The sequence below is a fragment of the Wyeomyia smithii genome, chromosome 2 (genome assembly GCF_029784165.1).
Source record: "Wyeomyia smithii strain HCP4-BCI-WySm-NY-G18 chromosome 2, ASM2978416v1, whole genome shotgun sequence".
Lineage (NCBI taxonomy): Eukaryota > Metazoa > Arthropoda > Insecta > Diptera > Culicidae > Wyeomyia > Wyeomyia smithii.
This window is the reverse complement of record NC_073695.1, coordinates 243,499,124-243,520,531: the sequence shown is the minus strand read 5'-3', so window position 1 is coordinate 243,520,531 and position 21,408 is coordinate 243,499,124. Positions and strand designations below refer to the sequence as shown.

Here is a 21,408-nt window from a genome sequence, read left to right as displayed (position 1 = left end):
TGATGCTGCAGTTACTGTCTCGGCTTTCTATATCATCGATATGCGACTCCATCAACAGCATCCTTGGACTTAGAACTAAACGCCTTCTAGTTATCTTCTATAATATTCTTTTCCTTTTAGTTTCAGTTTTTCTTTCAGTAGAATCGTTCTTATTAAGAAAAAATGTATTCCTAACAAATTTCTCGATTTTCAATCAATTATTACCAAAGAAGAGGGAGGGGGGTATTGAAATGTGACGTAATTAAGGGTGGGGGGAATTTGTGACAGCTTGTGACAAGGGGGAGGGGGGAGTTATTTTTTTCCAAATTTAGCGTGACATCATTAATGGATCGTCCTCTAATGGCTATGCTGAGATAGGCATCATGCCGGACAGGACGCAGATTGCATCGTATGACACGGAACGCACTCGCAACCCTCAGGCACATGAGCCTGTAGGTACTTTCCAGTTTGCCACGATAACTGTTAGTACCTAGCGCTTTGGGCCACACTGGGCCTTCATACCTAAGTATGGACGAAACCACGCTGGCAAGAAGTTTACGCTTGCTGCCATTCACCGCTGAGCTAATCGACATCATTAGAGATAGTGCTGCAATAGCCGTTGAAGCCCTCTTGCAAGCCATAACCCCCAAGAGCTTCAAAGATCGCTTTGAGGTGATGGTACAGTCTCCGACTCTGACCACCGCTTTACAGTGTGTCCAAATCGAGAAACGGACGGCAAAACTATTTTTTCAAGTCCTATGTTATCCATATATTCTAGAAAGTTGTTTCGTTTACTGCTGTCCTTCATATGCCTTAATGGAATTAGTTACAAATATCGCCGTATAGAGGGCGTCATACCTAACTTTTGAACGCGACGTACTAGACGAATAGTTTTTTCTGCAAAATTGTGTTAAATTTTCTTACAAAACTGTTTGCCGAATACCTAAAACCTCAAGAAATTGAGATTTCAGAGCTACGAAACGTTTTCTGAAAAGGCTTTTTTAAAGCAGTTTTTCATTCATATGATCAACTCTAAGGTCTGAAACATAACTCTATAAAATTGAAAGTGACGCGGTTAATCAAGATGAACAAATTCTAGTGATATGTTGGCTATTATATACAGTATTCATGGATAAAAACTTTATAAAAGTGTTTTTCAAAGCTTTTCTTATTGGAGTTGGAACTCGAAAAGGCGCAGACGAATCCAAGCTTCTATAAAGCCATCCGATAGAGTACGAACGAAGATAGAAAATTTTGAAGTCCATTGTCATCAGTATCTTCTAGAAAGTTGTTCCATTTACTGTAGTCCTTCATATGCTTCAATGTAACCAGCTACAATTTTCATTACAGTTGGCGCCACACCTAACTTTTGAACGTGACTTGCTAGACAAACAGTTTCTTCTGCAAATTGTGCAGAATTTTATTACCGCGTCACTTTCAGTTTTATACAATCATGTTGTAGGCCATAGAGTTGAACATATGAATGAAAACTGCTTTAAAAAAGCCTTTTCAGAAAACGTCTTGTAGCTCTGAAATCTCAATTTCTTGAGGTTTTAGGTATTCGGCAAACAGTTTTGTAAGAAAATTTTACACAACTTTTAGAAGAAACTATTCGTCTAGCACGTCGCGTTCAAAAGTTAGGTATGGCGCCCTATATACGGCGTGATGTGTAACTAATTCCATTAAGGCATATGAAGGATAACAGTAAACGAAGTAACTTTCTAGAATATTTGGATAACATAGGACTTGAAAAAATAGTTTTGCCGTCCGTTTCTCGATTTGGACACACTGTGCGCCTGTTGCTCTGATTTGCTGTTATTCACAACCGTGACCTCCGTTTTATGGTGCGCTAACTCCAGTTTCCTGGAGTGCATCCAGTGTTCGACCTTGCGTATACAGTGCGCGGCCGTCAACTCGACCTCCTCGATCGACTCGCCGTAGACCTCTACCGTCATGTCGTCTGCAAAGCCGACGATCGCAACTCCGTGGATAGAACCTTGCGGAACTCCTGCGGTAATTGGGACACACTTCTGACCCTCCTCCGTGTTGTAAACAAGTACTCGGTTCTGGAAGTCGTTTTCCAGAATCTTGTACAGCGACACCGGTACATGGATGCTCCTGAGCGCAAGCGCTATGGAGTCCCAACTGGCGCTGTTGAAAATGAGAAAACCACTTTGTTTAGTACATATTGATGGACCCTTCGGGCACAAATCAGTTAACTGTTTCCTGGAAAAATTGATTTTTGAGCAATTCTCAATCTTTTTATTGATCTATTTCCCTTGAATTTGTCATTGAACCCCCTTAAAACCAGCACATCGTTTGAAAGAGGAATGATAGAGATTTCATTTGAAGTATAAAGAAATTGGCCGCCATCTTGGATTTTAGCAGAAAAACGTGTTTTTGAGCAAGTTCGCAACCACCGGTTTTAAATTTGACATCACCATTGAAATGCTGAGAAATAATGCTTTAAGATACATTCGAAAAATTGGGTGAGGATTGAGTTTACCTTGCCATTCAAATCACTTCTCGAAATCGAGCTTCGAGCAGTTCAATGCATGACGCACGGCCAATATCAAATCAACACAATATGCTGAGCCTGTGGTGTTCGTAAGATGTGGACAGCCAGTTTTTCTAGTTCACGGGTAGTAAGTGCACCCACGCATCGCCATTTTTGAATAGCCTTTAATCAATTGGCTGAATTTCGTCGCTTTCATAACTCGTCAGTGGAGGTGAGTATTTTTACGGCTGGGTATTAAAATACGAGCTCGATGTGAAGACCCCTTATGATTCTACTCTTACTTTATTTACGCCGGCATGCGGGTAAATCAAATCTTCTCCTGATTCCTCAGAATATACTTAATTCATTCCATACCTTGGTATATATTTCTGAAGTTTGATGATAGTAGTTAAATTCAACCAAATTACCCACAAACTACGTAACACTCAAGAGGGAGAGAGGGAGTACAAAAATAAACAATGTGATTGGAGTGAAGAGGGATTGAAGACACGATTTTTTGCTTCACGTAATTTGTGAACAGACCCAAAGTCAAAATCCCCACTCACTGAAACGAAAAATTGGTAACATATATATAACATATATATATATATATATATATATATATATATATATATATATATATATATATATATATATATATATATATATATATATATATATATATATATATATATATATATATATATATATATATATATATATATATATATATATATATATATATATATATATATATATATATATATATATATATATATATATATATTGAATGATATCATTCAATTTTCGTTTAGTAGTTCAATAAATCTCAAACGAATCGTGTTTAAATGCGCTAATATGCTGAAAGGACAAATTATTCAATCTTTTGGTGAACCCGCCTGATTCGTTTCGAAGTTGAAACTGACAATCTGCATACTTCCGTTTCGGAAGTCCAGTCCAGAGTCAGAAAGTGAAAAATGACTGCTTTTTTGAAAGTTTCATTTTAATGTAAAATAAGTGCTGCTGTAAAATTTGACCATTCATTTCTTGATTTCTTGGATTAAACAAATTAGGGGTAAAAAAAACACACAAGACTAAATTTTTTTAAACGTTAAATTCTCAACCAGTATTGAAACAGATATCTGCAACATAAGTTTGCTGCTTGTGATTTACCCAGCATTACCCAGGCCGTTCCCTGGCCCGTATAACTCCGTTCCGGTTCGGTCCGAAATATAATCGGACTATAAAAATTACCATCTGACCGGATTTGTACAGTGTACATTGTACAGTGTATGTACAGTGCCTCCACAATGTTTAGTCAGCTACAATTATGGGTCACTTTTATGCAAATACGGATGTTCTCACGAATCTGAACAATTTTCATTGGCAGTGGTATTTTTTATAACTCACTTGTAACCTTATTTATACGATTGAAAAGATTTAATGTTGAGAATGTCACTAAAAACAATAATTCTGCTCGGTGCAAGAAGTGAAGTGACCCATAATTGTAGTAATGTTACATTTTGCGGTGCACAATTGTGGGTCATTCCATATTTTGGCTATTTTTATTACTTTTCCATGATAACGCATCAAGACTGAATAAAATAATATATTATCAAGCTTTTACAACAATAAAGTAACTTGCATTATGTATTTTGACGATTTTATAAACTAAATGATTTTGAATGCCAAAAGTGACCCATAATTGTGTCTTTTACTATGTAAGTGATATTTTTCTTTCCAACCGATTTACACGCAACAACTGTAGTGAAACTAATTGTTGATCGAAAGTACACATCAGAACACAGAGATAGATAGTAAAACATTCGTAGTTGATAATTGTTATGATTTTATATCCATTTTTGAACATTGAGACAACACGTTAACTGACCCATAATTGTAGAGGGACTGTATATGATAGCTCTATCTTTCCTCTTTATGCCAGTATTTTTGGTTTTGTTCATGCATGCTCAGTTCGGTTTAAAATGGCGTCCAAACAACGGGCATTCCGCAAATGCATTGTACAGTTCGCTATGAACTGCACAACAAATTTGGACAAAAGTTCATGGTAAATTATCTTGAAAGCGAAATCTTCCGGTTTCTATTATGTATGGCTTCCTGAGAACCTCAACTATAATCCAAAAGGAAGGAAGTGGAAGACCGGCCAGAGTAGTGGGCAGGAAAGGACTTTCTCCTTTCTGTCAAATCATGGTTCAAGCCTAGTGGTTTGGCTATCAATCAAAATATATACCAGAATGAATGTTTAAACAACATTATGATTCAATTTCTTCCAAAACACCATACAGATGAAAAGTTTATGTTTTGGCCAGAAAAAATAGCATCACAGCTTGTCAAAAAAAACACAAACTTTTTTGAACAACCACTCGCCTCCATTTGTACCCCAAATACGCAACCCAAATAATCCATCTCAGTGTCGGCCAAACGAAGATTTCTTTGGGATTTTGAGTTCTTTCGGTGCACAAATACCTGGAGATCAACGAATTGTGAACAGTTGATCAGTAGCATCAGATGCAAGTAAGAGATGCATTCGAAGAGCGGACTTGAAGGCCGTTCAGCCGAAATTCACTGAATAATAGCTTATTAAGCTGTAAATCAACATAATTGTTTGTTTGGTTGGGTCTTGGTCTCCGTCTTATTTTCCTACGATGTGCTTCATTTTCAAATTACAGTGCTCAAGGACTTTCTAGAATTCCTTGAAAATGGTCGCACATTCAAGAATCGCAAGTTGAATATTTGAATAAATTGAGTCACAGTCTTGCTGATGAATGATATTTTGTCTGACGTTCAACCTGTAAATGCGAAACCTTTACTTAGTTAGATTAAAAATGGCTGAACTTGCGCTTAAAGTTGGTTTCCTGAAATTCAGTTACGCTATGTGAAACTGCTCATTCGAGTTTGTAAACTCTGGTTCGCCACCGTAGAATGAAAATGATAGAGTTTATACCGTTACTTTCTTTCAACGATACGCTTATTCCCAAATACAGCACTTCTACTATTGCTACCATTCAACAGTTTGTTTTTTTTTTGACAGAAAATTAAAAACACAAAAATCCATGGGAAAAACGTGTATCCTTTTACTGTTTAGTTAGTTTAGTTATTGTATATTTGAGCTGTATCAAACTGCTTTTTCTACAAAAAAAATTGAATTAAAAAAATTCTCTGCCCCCCCACGCGAAACGGAGTAGCTACGGCTCTGGAGAGAAGGCTTCAGAAAATCGTCAAAAAACTGTCCACGTGAAATATGAATATGCACTACACACAGATACACATCACAGGCTCAGCATTTTTTTTATTGACCGCGCGTCTCATGCGTTGAACTGTACGAAGCTCGATTTTGAATACTCAATGCTCACCTAATTTTCTGAATTTATCCTAAAGCATTTTTTCTCAGCTTTCCAATGATGATATTAAAGTGCTGGTTGTAGGGGGTTCAATAACAAATTCAATGGAAACAGATCAATTAATAGATTAAGCTTAGCTCAAAAATCATTTTTTATATAAACCGTTTAACCAATTTGTGCCCAAGGATTCCCTCAATATGAATCAACCAAAGTGGTTTTCTCATCTACTTTCTCACTACTTTCAATCATCTAGGCACAAAAATATCCTTTTTCGAAGACCTCATGTCACCATTTTTAGTCACATTCGGAAGGTTATACTGAGTTAGACTACAGTTTTTTTACAGTTCACCAGTTTGAAATTTATGGGGAAGTTTGTATGGTTCTGTTGACTACATTAGTTTTTATGAGAACGAACTTTAAATAAACTCTATAAATTAATATCCTCTTTATAAGGAGATGGTTCAACCAAGCAGCAAAAAACTATAAGTTTTGGTACTGGTTATTATATCTTGTAGAAAGGTCAGTTTTTTTTATTCAACTTACTAACCAAAAATTTAAAATGCTTCACCGAAAACTGAAATGTGAAATAAGTATGTATGTATCACGTGCCACAGATAAAGTCGGTATTCAGTTTACTCAGCTCTGCCAATTTCTTACCCACCAATTCGTCCCCGAACCGGTGTCAATACCGAAAAAATATCGTGTTTTGCACTTTTCCGACATTCGTTGCCATACTGTACCAATTATAATAATTCAACGCTCAAACTACAAGTCAGACCGTTAGAGCTCGAATCGATTGCACACTCAATCGAATCCATCGGCAGACTGTATGTCACGCAGTGAATGGACCACGAAACAAAGCAGGCGGATGTTCGCCACACTGAAAAATGGGCGATAAAATGCATTCTTTATCGCAACCAAATGCCTACTGTGACATTTTAACAAGTTTCAGGTTAGCAAGTGAAATTAATATTCAAACACCTGGAAGATGTTCTGTTTTAGTGGGTGTTTTTTCTTTACTCAACAGGAAATAAACGTCACGCAGTTCGGTTGAGTGAGAAGCGGTTTGTTGACGTTGATTGATAGGTTAGCATAAATTAAACAGTCGTAAAAAATGCTCTGAAATGGAATATACAATCAAAAACGAAAGAGATAATATTTACATTTCACTGTTGATTTTATCAACTGTGTTGAACGGCTGCTTGGCTGTCTTCTCGATGCTGGTCGGCTGCACCACGTCCGGCAGGCTGATCACGTCCTCCACGATCAGTTCGGTGCTGCAGCCGTTTTTCATGATCAAAGGCGTCGCCTCCTTGCTGGCATGGTTACCGGATTGTTCTTTCTCTCCCTTGTGGAAGCCTGCGTCAGGGCCGCCACCGTTGATGGGTTCACTGTTGTCATATTTGAAATCGATTAGCTTGGGTTTGGCAATAATGCTCGCGGGAACACAAACTGAAATGCCACTTTTATCACTGTTAAATGCAAGTTGTTCACCACCTCCACCACCAACACTGTGGAGCAGCACGTTTACACCGTTGATGTGGTTGTTATTCACATGATGCGAACTGGGTGAAAAAGATGCTGCTACATGCATGTGCTCATCATTATTTTTCGCAACTGGTTCATAACTCAGAGGATCTAAATTTAACGCGATTTCACTAGCGAATCCGTTGCGTAAATCGCTCTCGGGGGATGGTTTTCCATCAACGACTAATTGTTCACTAAACACTACTCGCTTTTTGGGACTAATCTTCGTTTCACTGCTAAAGTTCTCGGTGATGATAACGGAGTCAAGCGGAGACGATATCTTATCATCCAGGGAAGCTGTGACTGGTGACGATGGGGATTCGGTGGTTTCGTAGAAGACGTCCCGATCGTCGCTAGAATCGTCCCGAAAAGCATCGCCCTTTGAAAGAATCGTCAACGGAGGCGGAATCGCAGTAGGCTGATGCGTTGGGGTAATTGATCGTCGGCTGCTGCTTCGGGTCGTCGGTTCGCTTGTCTTGCTTGACTGCTGGCCCATTTCCTTGTTCGATGTTACGTCTTTGCTAGTTACAAGTTCACTATTAGTGGGCGACTGGTGCAGATCATCTTTAATGCCAGCGGCACCGGAAACAGAGGCAGAATGGTGATCCTTCTCTACGGGAGACTGTGATGATACTGAGCGGCTTAATAATTCATTAACGGCGGAACCGGCACAAACGACGCTTGGCTTGGTTTGCGTTAACGGCAACAATGACGTTGCCGTTGGTTGCGCCGCCGCAGTGAGCTTCTCTGTCAATACATTTACAACACCAACACGAGAGTCAGTAGAGGGCTTGTTAGTGCCCGAGCACAACACGATGCTATTTTTATCCTTACGATCCACAACATTTCCACCATTGACGTCACCGTCCATGAGACAGGGCCGTCGCTGCAAATCTGCATCTTTCCTAATGGCTGTCACCTTTCGATCTTCGTTAGAAACACTTTCATTGTTCTTGGTCGACTCTTTTGAACCGATGTTTGTAGAACAAATCGGAAACAGTTTTCCAGCACCCGCTTTGTCAAACTTTCCTAACTCTTCGTCAACCTTTTTCGATAACAGGTTGCTTTCTTTACTCGTAACTTGATTTTGACCCAACTGTTTCTGACCTTGCTGATGCTGGTTAGAACCTTTACTACCATGCTGCTGTTGCTGTTGCTGCTGCTGATAGCGTCGTTTGTTTCTTCCCTTCGCCATATCACACTCGATCAGGTCCGCACGTTGATTGTAACTAGTCGATCGCTGAAATGTCGAATCGTTTCGTTCCCCCCGTGCTTCAAGAGGCAGTGAATGTTCGCGCCGCTGCTGCTGCACGCACTCATCGATCACGCGCTCTTCCTCCGCCTCCTCAACCTCCTCGTCGACGAACTCGATCGCGATGCCGCCGCCGTCCTGCAAGCCAAACGAGCAACCGTTCTCGTGGATTATATCACTCGGACTGATGAAACCGCTGCTGGTCGCAGTTGGCGGTGAATGTTGCTTATTTTTAATACTTCCACCCGCTTCGCCACTTCCGTTCTGCTCACCGGTGGAATCCACTCGTCTACGACTGTCCACATCAACAGCGCCCTGAGCGAGCGGCTGTGTCGAGGGCCGTTGCGTCTCCAAGGCATTTGCGACGCACGCGCCTGGCACAGACTGCTGCGATGCGTTCTCGCCTCTGCCGTGTGATGACGGCTGTTGCAGTTTTTGTTTTGATTTTTGCGACTTTGAACGCTTGAAAAAGTTAAACATTTTCGCTTGCGTCGACTTCCGGCGAAATTTTTCTTTTCTCACTCACTCACGTACGCCTTTCGCTCGGTTCATTCACTAGCATTCATTCCGTGCCATGGGTCCTTGGATGAATAATGTGCGAATCGAACGACTGCTGCCGACAGACTGTGTCCGCTGGGGGATCTGGTGGAGAATAAAGTTGTCACCTTGGGTCGTAGACTGTTCTTATACTTTTCTTTCTCTCGCTCTCTGTTTCGCCAACCTAGAATCTCGACCAAACGGCTAATCCGTCACAGGGGCACATTTTATGTTCGACCAGTTTTTTTTTTGTTTTCCTTCAACTTCACGCGTGTGACGATGAAAATGAAATTAGTTTCACATTTCAACATGTAAAAAGTTTGTCCACTCGACTGGCACTAATCGCAGAGAAAACAAAGACCATGCGCCTCCATTGACTGCGTCGACAAGTGGAGAGACATGCATCTTGAGCGATTAACATCACGACCACGCAGGGGACAACAAAACAAGCGAAGAAAAAAGGTTTTAAAAATATCGCCCACTGAAACGGTCATTTCGTTACTCAGCACAATGGAAAGGAAATGGCGTCACGTAAAATCAACAACAGCAGGCTATGAAGTTCGACGAATGTCTACCGACAGAAAATGTCGGTCTATTAGGAGGTTATAAAACAGCAGCAACGTGAATGAGTGATGTAACCGGTGTTTGTGTAATTTACATCCTACCAAGCAGACCAATTACTTAGTCTGTCTGAGTGCAAGTGCGCGGGAGCAGGAAATGTTGAGTTTAGAAAAGGTAGTAACTTCATTTCCATTCAGAGATAAAACATGAAAAATATCATCTAGTGGTGTGATGTGAGCTATGTTATTTAAATATTTTGGTTTGCTAAAATAGATTAGCTCATGAACTTCAAATTAAAAACAAGATAGTTTTTCAAAAAATGAGAATCTCTGTGGCAGTTTATTTTCGCTTTGAGTAATCTTTTTGATCACATTAAGGATTCAACCTGCGACTAATATTTATGATTAAAATATTCAAACAGAAAGGCAAGCCATGCGAATTCTAAGTATAGTGTGCTAGACACACACGAAAAAATAGATTTTATACGAAATTTAGTGCCAAATAGTGACAGGGTTGGAATTTAGTGAGGTAAGATTTAAAAAAAAAAAAAAACGATCGAGTCGACCATGTTTTGGTAATTTCAATATAATCCATGTTTTAGACGACATACATCTCTGATTTCAATATACTTTTTGTAATAAGCTCTCAAATAGTGCAGTAATTTCGAAGGTAAAAACGCAAATTTTTTTAAAAAAAGTCAATATGCGGCCAAATTCAATATGGCCTCATTGGTGTTTGCACAAAAGACCCTATATTTTACCTCTCCAGTTTTATGTTGTTTAGAGTAAATATATGGGAAATTGAAGAGTTAGGGTAATTTTAGTTTGGCTCACTAACGTTCTAACGAAAAACGAAGGGCCAAAGAGTAAGGATTTCTTGTTACCGAGGGGTTTCTCAATTTGATTGCCCATATACAGTTACATTCGATAATAAGTGACTAATTAAACCATCGATACGAACCAATTGCTGACGCAAGTTGCTTAAATTTTAGCACCACATTCATTTTGTTTTATTCTGAAAATTTTTTATGTGTTCTCTCTATGTACTTGAGGACTCAGTGAAAAAAAAAATAACACAGACAAAGTTTCTTAGCACAAGACTAGCCATTGTATTCAAATAGTCGTACTGGGTGTAATCATAACAGCGTGCGCGCGAGAAGTTATCTATGGGATATAACAACTGGCAAACTTTTAGTTTTATGAAACTGTCTGATTTTATAGCCAATAATTGGCAATAGGGTGTTTTAGGGGTATGTATATTATTTTTTCTTTTAATAAGAAATGTCAAAAGAAATACATATTCTACTGACTTTTCTTTATTTAAACAGCAAAACTATTGAAAAAATCGATTTCGAATTTTAACAGCTGTAAGTGGTTTTAAGACATACGCTACCGTCAAGAAATCATGACACAGGGAGGCCAGGTCATTTTTCAAATATCTTCACACTCCACAAAACAATGTCTTTATACATAGGAAATCTGTAAACACGGTCCCCGTTGAAAATTTACAAAACTTCCAGTGACACATTAAATCGAGTGCGGGTAATCAACTGACTAAAAGGCTTTCACTTATTCACACGCGCTCAAATGTTTTCAATATTAAGACATGTCTTCACATTTGGCATCCCTGTCATGACACGTGAACCAGGGTTATATTTTCCAAAAGCCAGCAGCAGAAATGTCACTTTGCTTACTATCTGGGTTATATTCCCCAAAAGCCAGCAACAGCAATGTCACCTTGTGCACTCCTTGCCAGTTAGTGGAAATTTGAAACAATTATAATTTTTCTATTTTAATATCAAAGAAAACTCGAAGAGATCTAAGACAAATTACGTAATGCCTACTGAAAGGTCGGTCAACGATTAGTATAAGAAAAAGCAGGTATTTTTAGAATTAAAACCCCCTATTGTAGGGAGTATCATTTCCCTCATATCAATCGAAGAAAACGGCGCTCTGTGGTCCAGAAATAAGAAAAGGTGGTCAGAAGTCATTTTGTCATAAACGTTACATTTTAGAGCAATACTGTCTTCGGAAAAGTTTTAAAGTAAAAAAAGACCCTTCTTTGGACATAAACAGGTCCGTGATTAATCCCCCTACAAGTGAGATGAGAAAAATATTTTCTCAAAAAAAAAATTCATATTTTATACCACTATACCTTTGAAATTCTCACTGAACTTTTAAAAAACCAACAGACCTTTATTTTTTATATGTTACAGCAGACTTTATTTTATGATAATTAGGTTTCTATCAATTTTTCTGCTAAAAAAAAATTAACTTTTGACAAGTAACTTCGATTTTCTGCCGTTTCCCAACTCATCCCACGGCAAGATTATCACTAATTGAATTGTCCATGTGCTCCGCACACACGGCAGTTAAAATTTCGTGCAGAAATTTGCAGAAACTTATAAAATCATGGAGCAAAACAACTTTAACGTAAATTCATTTATGTCATGTTGATCAATAGCGGATCTTTGTTGGAAAAAACATAGCAAGTTTTACATTTTTGCCTTTTGATGCATCTTTTGAAGCATAATCGATGCATGTAATTATATAGCTAAATATATATGTAAATATATAGCTAACAGCTCAGTAAGATTGAGAAATAACTACCTAGTGTCTTCAGCTAAGTTTTTTGTTATATTATTTTGGAAAACTTTGCCAAAGACGGCGACAAAAAATATTGATTCTTTGAGAAAATATTCTTTTTATCTCACTTGTAGGGCGATTCATCACGGATCTGTTAATGTCCAAAGAAGGGTCTTGTTTTACTCTAAAACTTTTCCGAAGACAGTATTGCTCTAAAATGTAACGTTTACGAGAAAATGACTTTTGACCACCTTTTTTCATTTCTGGACCACAGTGCGGCGGCTGAAGCGCAACGAGAGTTAAAAAAAGTTTTCGAAAATGACGCTCTAAGTAAAACAAAATGCTGTGATCAGTTCCATTGTCTTTAGGGTCGTAATTTCGATGTTGACGAGTGTCTTCATGAAGAAGGGCCAAAAAACTTTCGATAACACCGAATTAGTGTAATTTAGTGCTGGGACTATCCGGGTTAAAATATCCGGATATCCGACAAATATCCAAAATTCGGGTCAACCGGATATCCGGATATTATCCGACAGGATATTCGGATTTCCCAGCACTAGTGTAATTATTAAGGATTCATGCCAAACGCAATAACAGCTTGTCAAGCCTTTTCTCAGTGGTTGTATGTTCTGGGAATGATTGAAAAACAGGGAACTTAGATTCCTTATGATTTGAAGCCAAGGGACGCACAAAATCGTGGTCGAAATTTTTTGATATATATTATAGAAGTTGCAATTTTATGACATTTTTCTCATTTGGTTTTCTTCAACTTTGTTGAAGACATCATACTTCTATCTACCTATTTAAATGGACTCTCTTGAAGTTTTCTTTAGATTGCCGCGATTTGTTCAATTTAACTTTCTATAGTGTATTTCTACAATTGTTCCTGGTTCTACAATATTGTTTGCTATATAACAAAACAAACTATTACTTCGAAGGGAGTTCATTTTTATCTTACAAATTTCTTTGGTTATTGACGATTTTTACTAAAATAATGCACTAATTTATCAGCGGATATCTACAAAATCCAACAATATCCAACCATTTCCATGTTGAAGTGTAGGTCAAACCTCATTCAATCTAGATATAGGCATTTGCCTCTCACTGCCACTTGCATTCAAAAAAATGTGCCCGAACATCGAATACTTAGCTGTGTTTTAGACGCCAAATTATGTTTTTTACATTTTATACGGCTGATTTTTAGTCCTTACACAATCGACAGAATGATGCTATGAGTTGGGCTGCAAAAATTAGATCGAAATTATTTTCACTCGAAAAATTAATTTCGGAACCGTAGTGTCTTTAGCAAAATTGATTCATTGATCCATCTATTTCATAGAAGTTGGAATTTTGCGACTTATCTACCTAAAAGTGAGAAACGAACTTTAGTTGCCTAATTTTTGCATATAAAAATCCACATTGTTGGGTGAAGTTGCAGCACATTTTAAAAGAAATAACTTTGCCGAAGACATCATACCTCTATTTCCCAATTAAAATAAACTATTGTGGAGTTTTCTTCAATATGCTCCATAACATTTTTAATGTAACTTTCTATAGTGATTTTCTAAAAAAAATCATTGTTCAATGGACAAAGAGAGACAAACGCCTATATCTGGATTTAATGATGTTTGACTTATGCCGTAGAAAATGAAAATGGTTATTTCTGCTGATATTTGGAGATTTTATAGAATTTTCGTTAGTTAATCAGTGCGTTATTTTAATAAAAATCGTCAATAACCAAAAAAATATGAGAGAAAGTATGCTGTCCTTGACAAAATGGTTCCTTATAAAATCCACTACAATTTTGCCAAATAAAGAGAATTTTCAAATGCAAAAATGAGAAAAGTTAAATTCGTTTCTCAATTTCAGGTGGATTAATCGCAAAATTGCAATTTCTATAAAACGAAGAATAATTAAAGGATAAACTAGGTACTTCGGCTCTGAAATCTTTTTTTTTTTCGGTCACTACGTTTTCGACCAGGTTTTGCAGCTTAGGAAACGGTGTAGAACGTCACTTTTTCGCCTGTATACAACTGCTTCAGCGGTAAAAAGGAAGGGTTAAGGCGATTAAGAATAAATTCATTATGGGTCATTCCATACGAGGTGACCACGAAAAAGCACAAACTTGGACACGACCATCACAGATTTCGATCAAAGTTGGGAGAATTATTTAGCTACCGTCACTTTGGAAAAATCCTAAATTTGGTGTCGATTCAAATACCCCCGCTCTGTGAGACTCCACTGTTTTTTCTTTTTCTTACAATTAGAAGACGTAAGAAATCGGAAAATTACTGATAGACGATTTTTGAAGAAAATAAACCAAGGAATCCAGAAAATATAACTTTTGACCATAAGTGTTGCCAGATAAATTAGTTTTGTATTTTAAAACTAAATTTACAGTTTTCGGCAAATGCATCCATTTTTGTTTTAAATTTGATAATTTCATCGTGTTCCTTGGAAAATTTCACGTAAGAAACAACTATCATCCCGAGGTAATATGAGCCAATCTCGAGATGCAACTTTTTTTACGAAAAAAGTTGTCAATTTCGTAATTGTTCCTTTTACAATTTATAGACGTAAGACACCCGAAAAATAGTAATAGGTGAATTTTGAAGAAAATAAGCCAAGGAATCCAGAAAAAATATTGCTTTTGACCGGAAGTGTTGCCTGATATATTATTTTTGTATTTTGAAACTAAATTTGCATTTTTCGGCAAATGCAGGTAATTTTGTTTTAAATTTAATGGTTTCATCGTATTTGTCGGAAAATTTTACGTAAGAAACACTTATCACCCCGGGGTAATATGAGTCAATCTGGAGATATAGCTTTTTTACGCAAATAGTTTTAAATTTCGTAATTAATTTTTCGTAAAAATGTTATATCTCGAGATTGGCTCATATTACCACGGGGTGATGAGTGTTTGTTACGTAAAATTTATTTGGTATTTTTCCCTAGAGACAGTAGGTGGATGATTCCCCCAACTTTGAGCAAAATCTGCGATGGTCGTGTCCAAGTGGCATGTACACTTCGTATGGAATGACCCTTATAGCAACCCAAAAAAAAAAAAAACAAAAAGTCGTGGAGACTGCCGGTCAGGGCTTCTACATCGTTGGGTGACAGTGACTGTAAAAAATTCCAGCATTGAATTTCAACAGCATTGAATTTCAAAAACCGACCATGTTCATTCACAATGTTCATTGGCCTAAAGAAATGATCTGCGCAAAATTTCAGCTCATAATTTAGGGGTGCCTAGATGACATTGGAGAAATGACTTTGAAATGCATAAAACGTCGAGATCTGATGTTGTCTTCAAGAAATTTTTGGCCGAACTGGCTTCTAAAATGACTCGCAACCAGTGTTGCAAATTTTCACTGTCGGTGATAGATTTTCAGTTGAAACTGAAAACTATGAATATCAGTTTCAACACGAACAAGCTTAAGGTGAAAATTATTTTCAGCTTCAATCAGTTGACAGTGATAATGCTGACTGGCAGCGTTACTGCGATTTCGCACACGCTGTGTTGCTTTAGCGATGTTTATGCAGTTGATGATGTAGATGCTTTCCTACTTAATCGACTTCATGCAATGGATTGGCTCAGATCAAATTATTTTGATAATAATTATCATCCTGGCATGATTTTCACTAAGAATTGACACGGATGACACGCAATGTCAGTATGATGAGAGTGAAAGTGAAATTGCTGTTGTATCATTTTCATTTTGAAGTGTTCGAATTTCGCAACCCTGCTCAAAACTCGTTTCAAACCAGATGTAAACTATTTTGATGATCATTAGATATCTTAAACTTTATTTTCATAAGGAGTGGTTCATTCATTTTCTTACTAAACAACTAAAATGAAATTTATTGATTTTGAATAGGAAAAAGCTACCATAGTAGGAAACTTATGTCTTTAACATTGCGTCAGTCGTGCCATGACAAGCAATATTTTTTAATAGGAATTTACAAAGAAGTGAAATATGATACCCTTATTGATTGTGGAAAAGTTAATTGGTTTAATTGGTCAATACATCATGCTGAAGACAGGGAGATTGCGTGCGGGTTCAAGTATCGTCTGGATGCGGTATATTCTTTCAAATCTGTATCATATTTTTAGTTCGCTTATTTTCCGCTTCCCCTGCTGCACACATTGTCTACCCTAATAAAATTTTGAGTTTTGTACAGAATATGACAGCGCGTGTAACGGATGGTTAAGAGGTTAGGTTTCTCTTTTCCCTTAAATATCATAAATTTTCATGGTTTTCGGAGTTGTCACCACCGTTACGGCAATAATTTGGTCCATCTTTGTGGTACATCAAGTATAAGATGTCAAGTAGGCAAATGATTATGAGCATTTTCCCTACTAAACCACTTCAAATTAAACTTTATTTGTGTTTGGAACTAGCAAACATACTAGCAAAGTCGTTCGAACTTGCATAGAAACGCTCAAATAGGAAGTCCTACCGCAAACGCCATTTTCTCCAAATATAGCGTGGTCTAATTATTACTTATTCCTTCTGCTCTTATAGAGACATCAAAAATGGCTTGACTCAGGGGTAGAAAGAACGAACACTTCTATCGTAACGGTTTTCGAGATCTGCCAGAAAAATTAGACGAAGCTGTACCATGGAAAAGACTTTGAATGATATATAGATAACTTGATGACCCAAGGGATCATCCACAAACTAGGTAAGGGTTTAGGAGGATATATTGGGTATTTAAATTTCTTACGAGTGCTTACGAAGAAGTAGAGGGAAATTCAAGAAAATCTCACGTAAGATTCAAAAACTACAACAAAAAAATCCTTAATCAGTTCCAAAATATGTTACCAAGATTCTGACCGATGATCCGATGAGACAAGCAGCGATGTCACCCTAGCTGAACGAATATATATTTCAGTTTGTTTATTTGGTTTTCACTTTTGTTCACGTAATATGAATTGAATTGGTTAACTGGTTCTGTTTTTTATTTTCTACTACTTGTTTTAACCTAATTTGTTTCTGAATTAATTCAAATTTTTTTAGAAAGAAATCCTACCTGAGATTTACGGTAGAGGAGAGGGAGAGGGAGAACAAGAAATTTTACAATGCCTTATTATGGCAGGTCGTAAAGTTTGTGGGTAAGGCCAAAAGCCAGAAAACGGCAAAAAAGAAAATGATCCAAAATTGAGCTCAGAACTGTTTAAGAGTGCTTCTATAGGGCAGAGTAAGCCAAAATCGAAAATGATTCAAAATTAAGCTTTGAAACGCTGTAAACTCCTTCAAAAGGTGACGAAAGGCAAAAAATGAGCCCAAATATAGCTGAAAAGTGCTTCTGAAGGCCAGAAAAGGTCAAAATAGAAAATGATCCCAAATTGAACTGAGAATCACTCAAAAATTGTCTTGGAATCCAGAAAAGGAAAAATTGAAAATAATCCTAAAATTATGCGCAGAATCGCCTAAGTGCTTCTGAGGGTCAAGAAAAGGTAAAGAAAAATGATTTCAAATTTAGTTCAGTGGAAAATGATTCAAATATCTTACGGATGTAACGAGAGAGGAGTGGAGGATTCGACAAAATCTTAGATTAGATTGAAAAATTACAGAAAAAACTTCACCACGCTTTTTTATCTTCTGAATCGATATAATTGACACATTCCAGCGTAACACGACAGCATGAGGAACCGACTTTGGCGTACATTTTAGCCTGGATATTGGAAATTAGCTAAAAAAATATATGATTAAACAGCTCGTAAATAATGCCAACTAAATGTTCTTTATTATGACGGGTTGGTTTAGCAGTTTGGATAGTTGTATCATGTACTGCAACCCGATACATTTTGTAACCGGACACCATCGCTAAATTTCGCTTTTTCAACCTTTGATGGCATACGTTCAGGTACCAGCTCTGCCGTAAGTTCTTGGACCCTGGTTTCTTCTGAGCATTTGTTCCGGAAACCAAATCCAACAAAATGACATATTACAGCATAGGAAATACTGAATTTTTAGCGAAATGCTCAAAAAACCATTTCGGTATGTCGATGGTGTCGCGTTACGCAAAACAGTCTCCTGCAAAAGGTGTCGCGTTACGAAAATGCGAGTTTCGTAAATGTGGGCATCTGTATTTGTTTTTAGTCATACTATCTTTGGCAAAGTTGTTGTTAAGGTTAATACCAATAAGTTTATGCTATGACATTTACATTTAGCTGCTGCAAAAAACGTAACTTTTCAATCCCTCGTCCGATTTCAAATCTTTTAGCAGAAAATGCAAGTATTTGTTAAGGTTTCCAAGAAAGAATATCAAAACGTACTTGAAGTAAGAAAAAATATGTTTAAACATGAATTAATCCGTTTTTGAAATGTTGCGTGTTGAAATGTTAGGTAGTGTCGTAACCATCAGGCATTGAGTGAGTTCGGTAGGAATATTGTTAATATATATTGTACCTAGGGTTTAATGAGCTTGAATAAATGTTGGAAAGGTATTAATTAGCAACTCTCCAAGGAACAAGCTGGAGTGGATTAACCTTTTGTTTTTGTGTTTTGTTTTTGTCTTTCGGAGTAGGTATTTAACATTGACAGGGTTGTTACAGAAACCTTAATTTTGAATCCGCAAAATCCGCGCCACGGGTTTTTGGATCCGCGCCGTGAAAACTAAATCCGCGCCGAAAAAAAAAACTAATAAAAACTTATGATTCAATATGGTAAAATTAATACCATCTTTAAAATGTCATGCTGATATGTATAACTTGTTTGTATTTAGCTTCAAACGCAGGACAGTTGACTTACTGCGGCCATGTTTAGGAATGATGCTGACCAAAAATGTTGCTTGGAAATTCTTATAAACAGCACTGATTTTTTCTCTCGCGATTTTCTCTCGTTGAAAAGAGTATGATTATGACGAGTGAAATTTCTGTGAGACATAAGTTAGACCTAAAAAGTGAGAATTGATTGACGAGATTTGGAAAGTGATGGATAAACATTTAAACCCGTATATTGTCGGAACATTTCCTTGCGAGAACAGTGCACTGAAAATATTTTTTCGTTATTCTCTGCACGCACATTTCGTAAACATGGAATTCGTAGATTGTACAGCACTTTTGCTGGATGTATAGAACATTCGTACTGCAAGTTATCGAATAGAATTGCAACTTTACGCATAATTTGTACAATTCACGAATGTACTTTCATACGAACGTGGATAACAACGAACAAAAAAAAACAGAAGCACGAGTATTTACTTGAACGAAATTTTTGTGTTCTGTTAATTTTGATTTTGTATAATGTATATGTTATTGCGTAAGCTTACTAATTTTTGGTACTATTTACATTATGCAGCGTTTGTTTGTACGATTGATTGCGATTATTTCTTGAACCTTTCGTTACGTATACGAATAGAGATCTGCAACCATTTTGACAGTTCTGACAAAAGTACCTTTATATTTAATACTCATTAAAGTTATACCACACTGCAAATATTTTTTCGTTATTCCACTCACGCACATTTCGTAAACATGGATTTTGTAGAGTGTACAGCACTTTTGTTGATTTTATAGAACATTCGTATTGCAAGTTATTGAAAAGAACTGCAACTTACGCATAATTTGTCCAATTCACGAATGTACTTTCGTATGAACGTAGATAACAACGAGTAATTACTTGAATGTGTTCCGTTATTTTTGATTTCGTATAAACAGAGCTTGTAGCCACATGATCACAGAGTCCGCTTTGATAAGCAGATGGTTGTGAGTTCCACTCCTTCTTTTGGTCCGAATCCGTTGCTTTTTCACAATGAGGTGGAGAACATTTATACGCTTCTGGAACAACATCACTCTCGCATCGATGGAACCGCCGCAATACATATACCCTCCGCTCAGGTTTCGTATTGAAATAACTTTCGTGAACATTTGTACGTCTCTGGGGTTAAGTTGTGGAAGCGCGCGTCGTCGCTCTCTCGCAATTGTTAGAACTAGAATCGCGTTGTGGCAAACCGGTGGTGATCAATCAAGCTCTCTTTTATTTTTGGTTTCGTATAATGTATACATTATTGCGTAAGCTTACTAATTTTTCGTACTATTTACAACACTGCATATTCTTTGTACGAAATATTTGCGTGAGCTTACTAAATTTTCGTTCTATTGACATTATGCAGCGTTCTATGTACGAATTATTCGCGTAAGCTTATTAATTTTTCGTACTATTTACATTATGCAGCCTTTATTTGTAAGATTGATTGCGTTTATTTTCAAAACCTTTCGTTACGTATACGAATAGGAATCTGTAACAGTTTTGACAGTTCTGACGAAAGTACCTTCATATTTATTACGCATTGGTTTCGTTGCAGAAAACAACAAAAGGTTTTGTATATAAAACATACATTTTCGTGGAATAAACTAAAATATATTTTCAGTGTGTTATTAAAACTATGAAAAATATTTCTCCTTCAAAATTTTTTCCTCCTTTAACTGTTTATCGACTTTAGCAAGTACCTTCGTGGAAACCTGCGCCCTTTTTATCTAAAAATCGTTGACAATCTTCCTTCTGCTTTTACTCTCTGTCAACCTGCTCTTGAATGCCAATGGAATGTATGAAAAAAAATTAAACATCGATCGTTTTAAATTATAGCTTAGAAGTTTTGTCTTCTCATGCAAAATTTGTTATCAAGCGAACATCGATCGGGAAGAAAAGCCTCAAAGTGACCAATGAAAAAATTCACATGGAACTGTTAAAATTATTTTTTATGGTAAATGTGTTGGAAATTCATAAAACGTTGAAATCTGTCATCTTGAAACTTTTTTTTTTTAAGTTTCGATCTTGGGACCAATTAAACGTTTGAGAAATTCTCTAAAATCCGTAAAATAAATTCAACCGACACTCTGAATTAGGAATTTGAAAAGAACATTATTTGAAACAACCGGTGTAAAACGCGAGTTTTCCTGGAAATCCGCATGATAAACCATGGAAATTCCGAAATTCGCATTCCCGTCTTTTTCCCGCTTTTCCCGGTAGAGTGGCCACCCTGATTATTAATGTACGTAAACATTTTTGTAAACAAAGCTTCAAACGACAATTTGATGCAACTGCTAAGTAGGCGTCTCAAGGTACGATGATGGCCTACCAAGCCAGTTGTTGTAGGCTC

At 37.0% G+C, this 21,408-nt stretch overlaps 1 protein-coding gene across 3 annotated transcripts in view; it reads right to left on the bottom strand.

Moving 5' to 3' along the window:
* Positions 1 to 21,408, bottom strand: part of LOC129721845 (centromere protein F-like) — a 75,327-nt gene that overhangs the window by 32,941 nt on the left and 20,978 nt on the right. For all 3 annotated transcript variants that reach the window (XM_055674899.1, XM_055674900.1, XM_055674901.1), the window contains exon 2: positions 7,002 to 9,259. In XM_055674899.1, coding sequence (XP_055530874.1) covers positions 7,002 to 9,097 — 2,096 coding nt within the window. In that variant the 5' untranslated portion in view covers positions 9,098 to 9,259. The remainder of the gene's footprint in view (positions 1 to 7,001; positions 9,260 to 21,408) is intronic.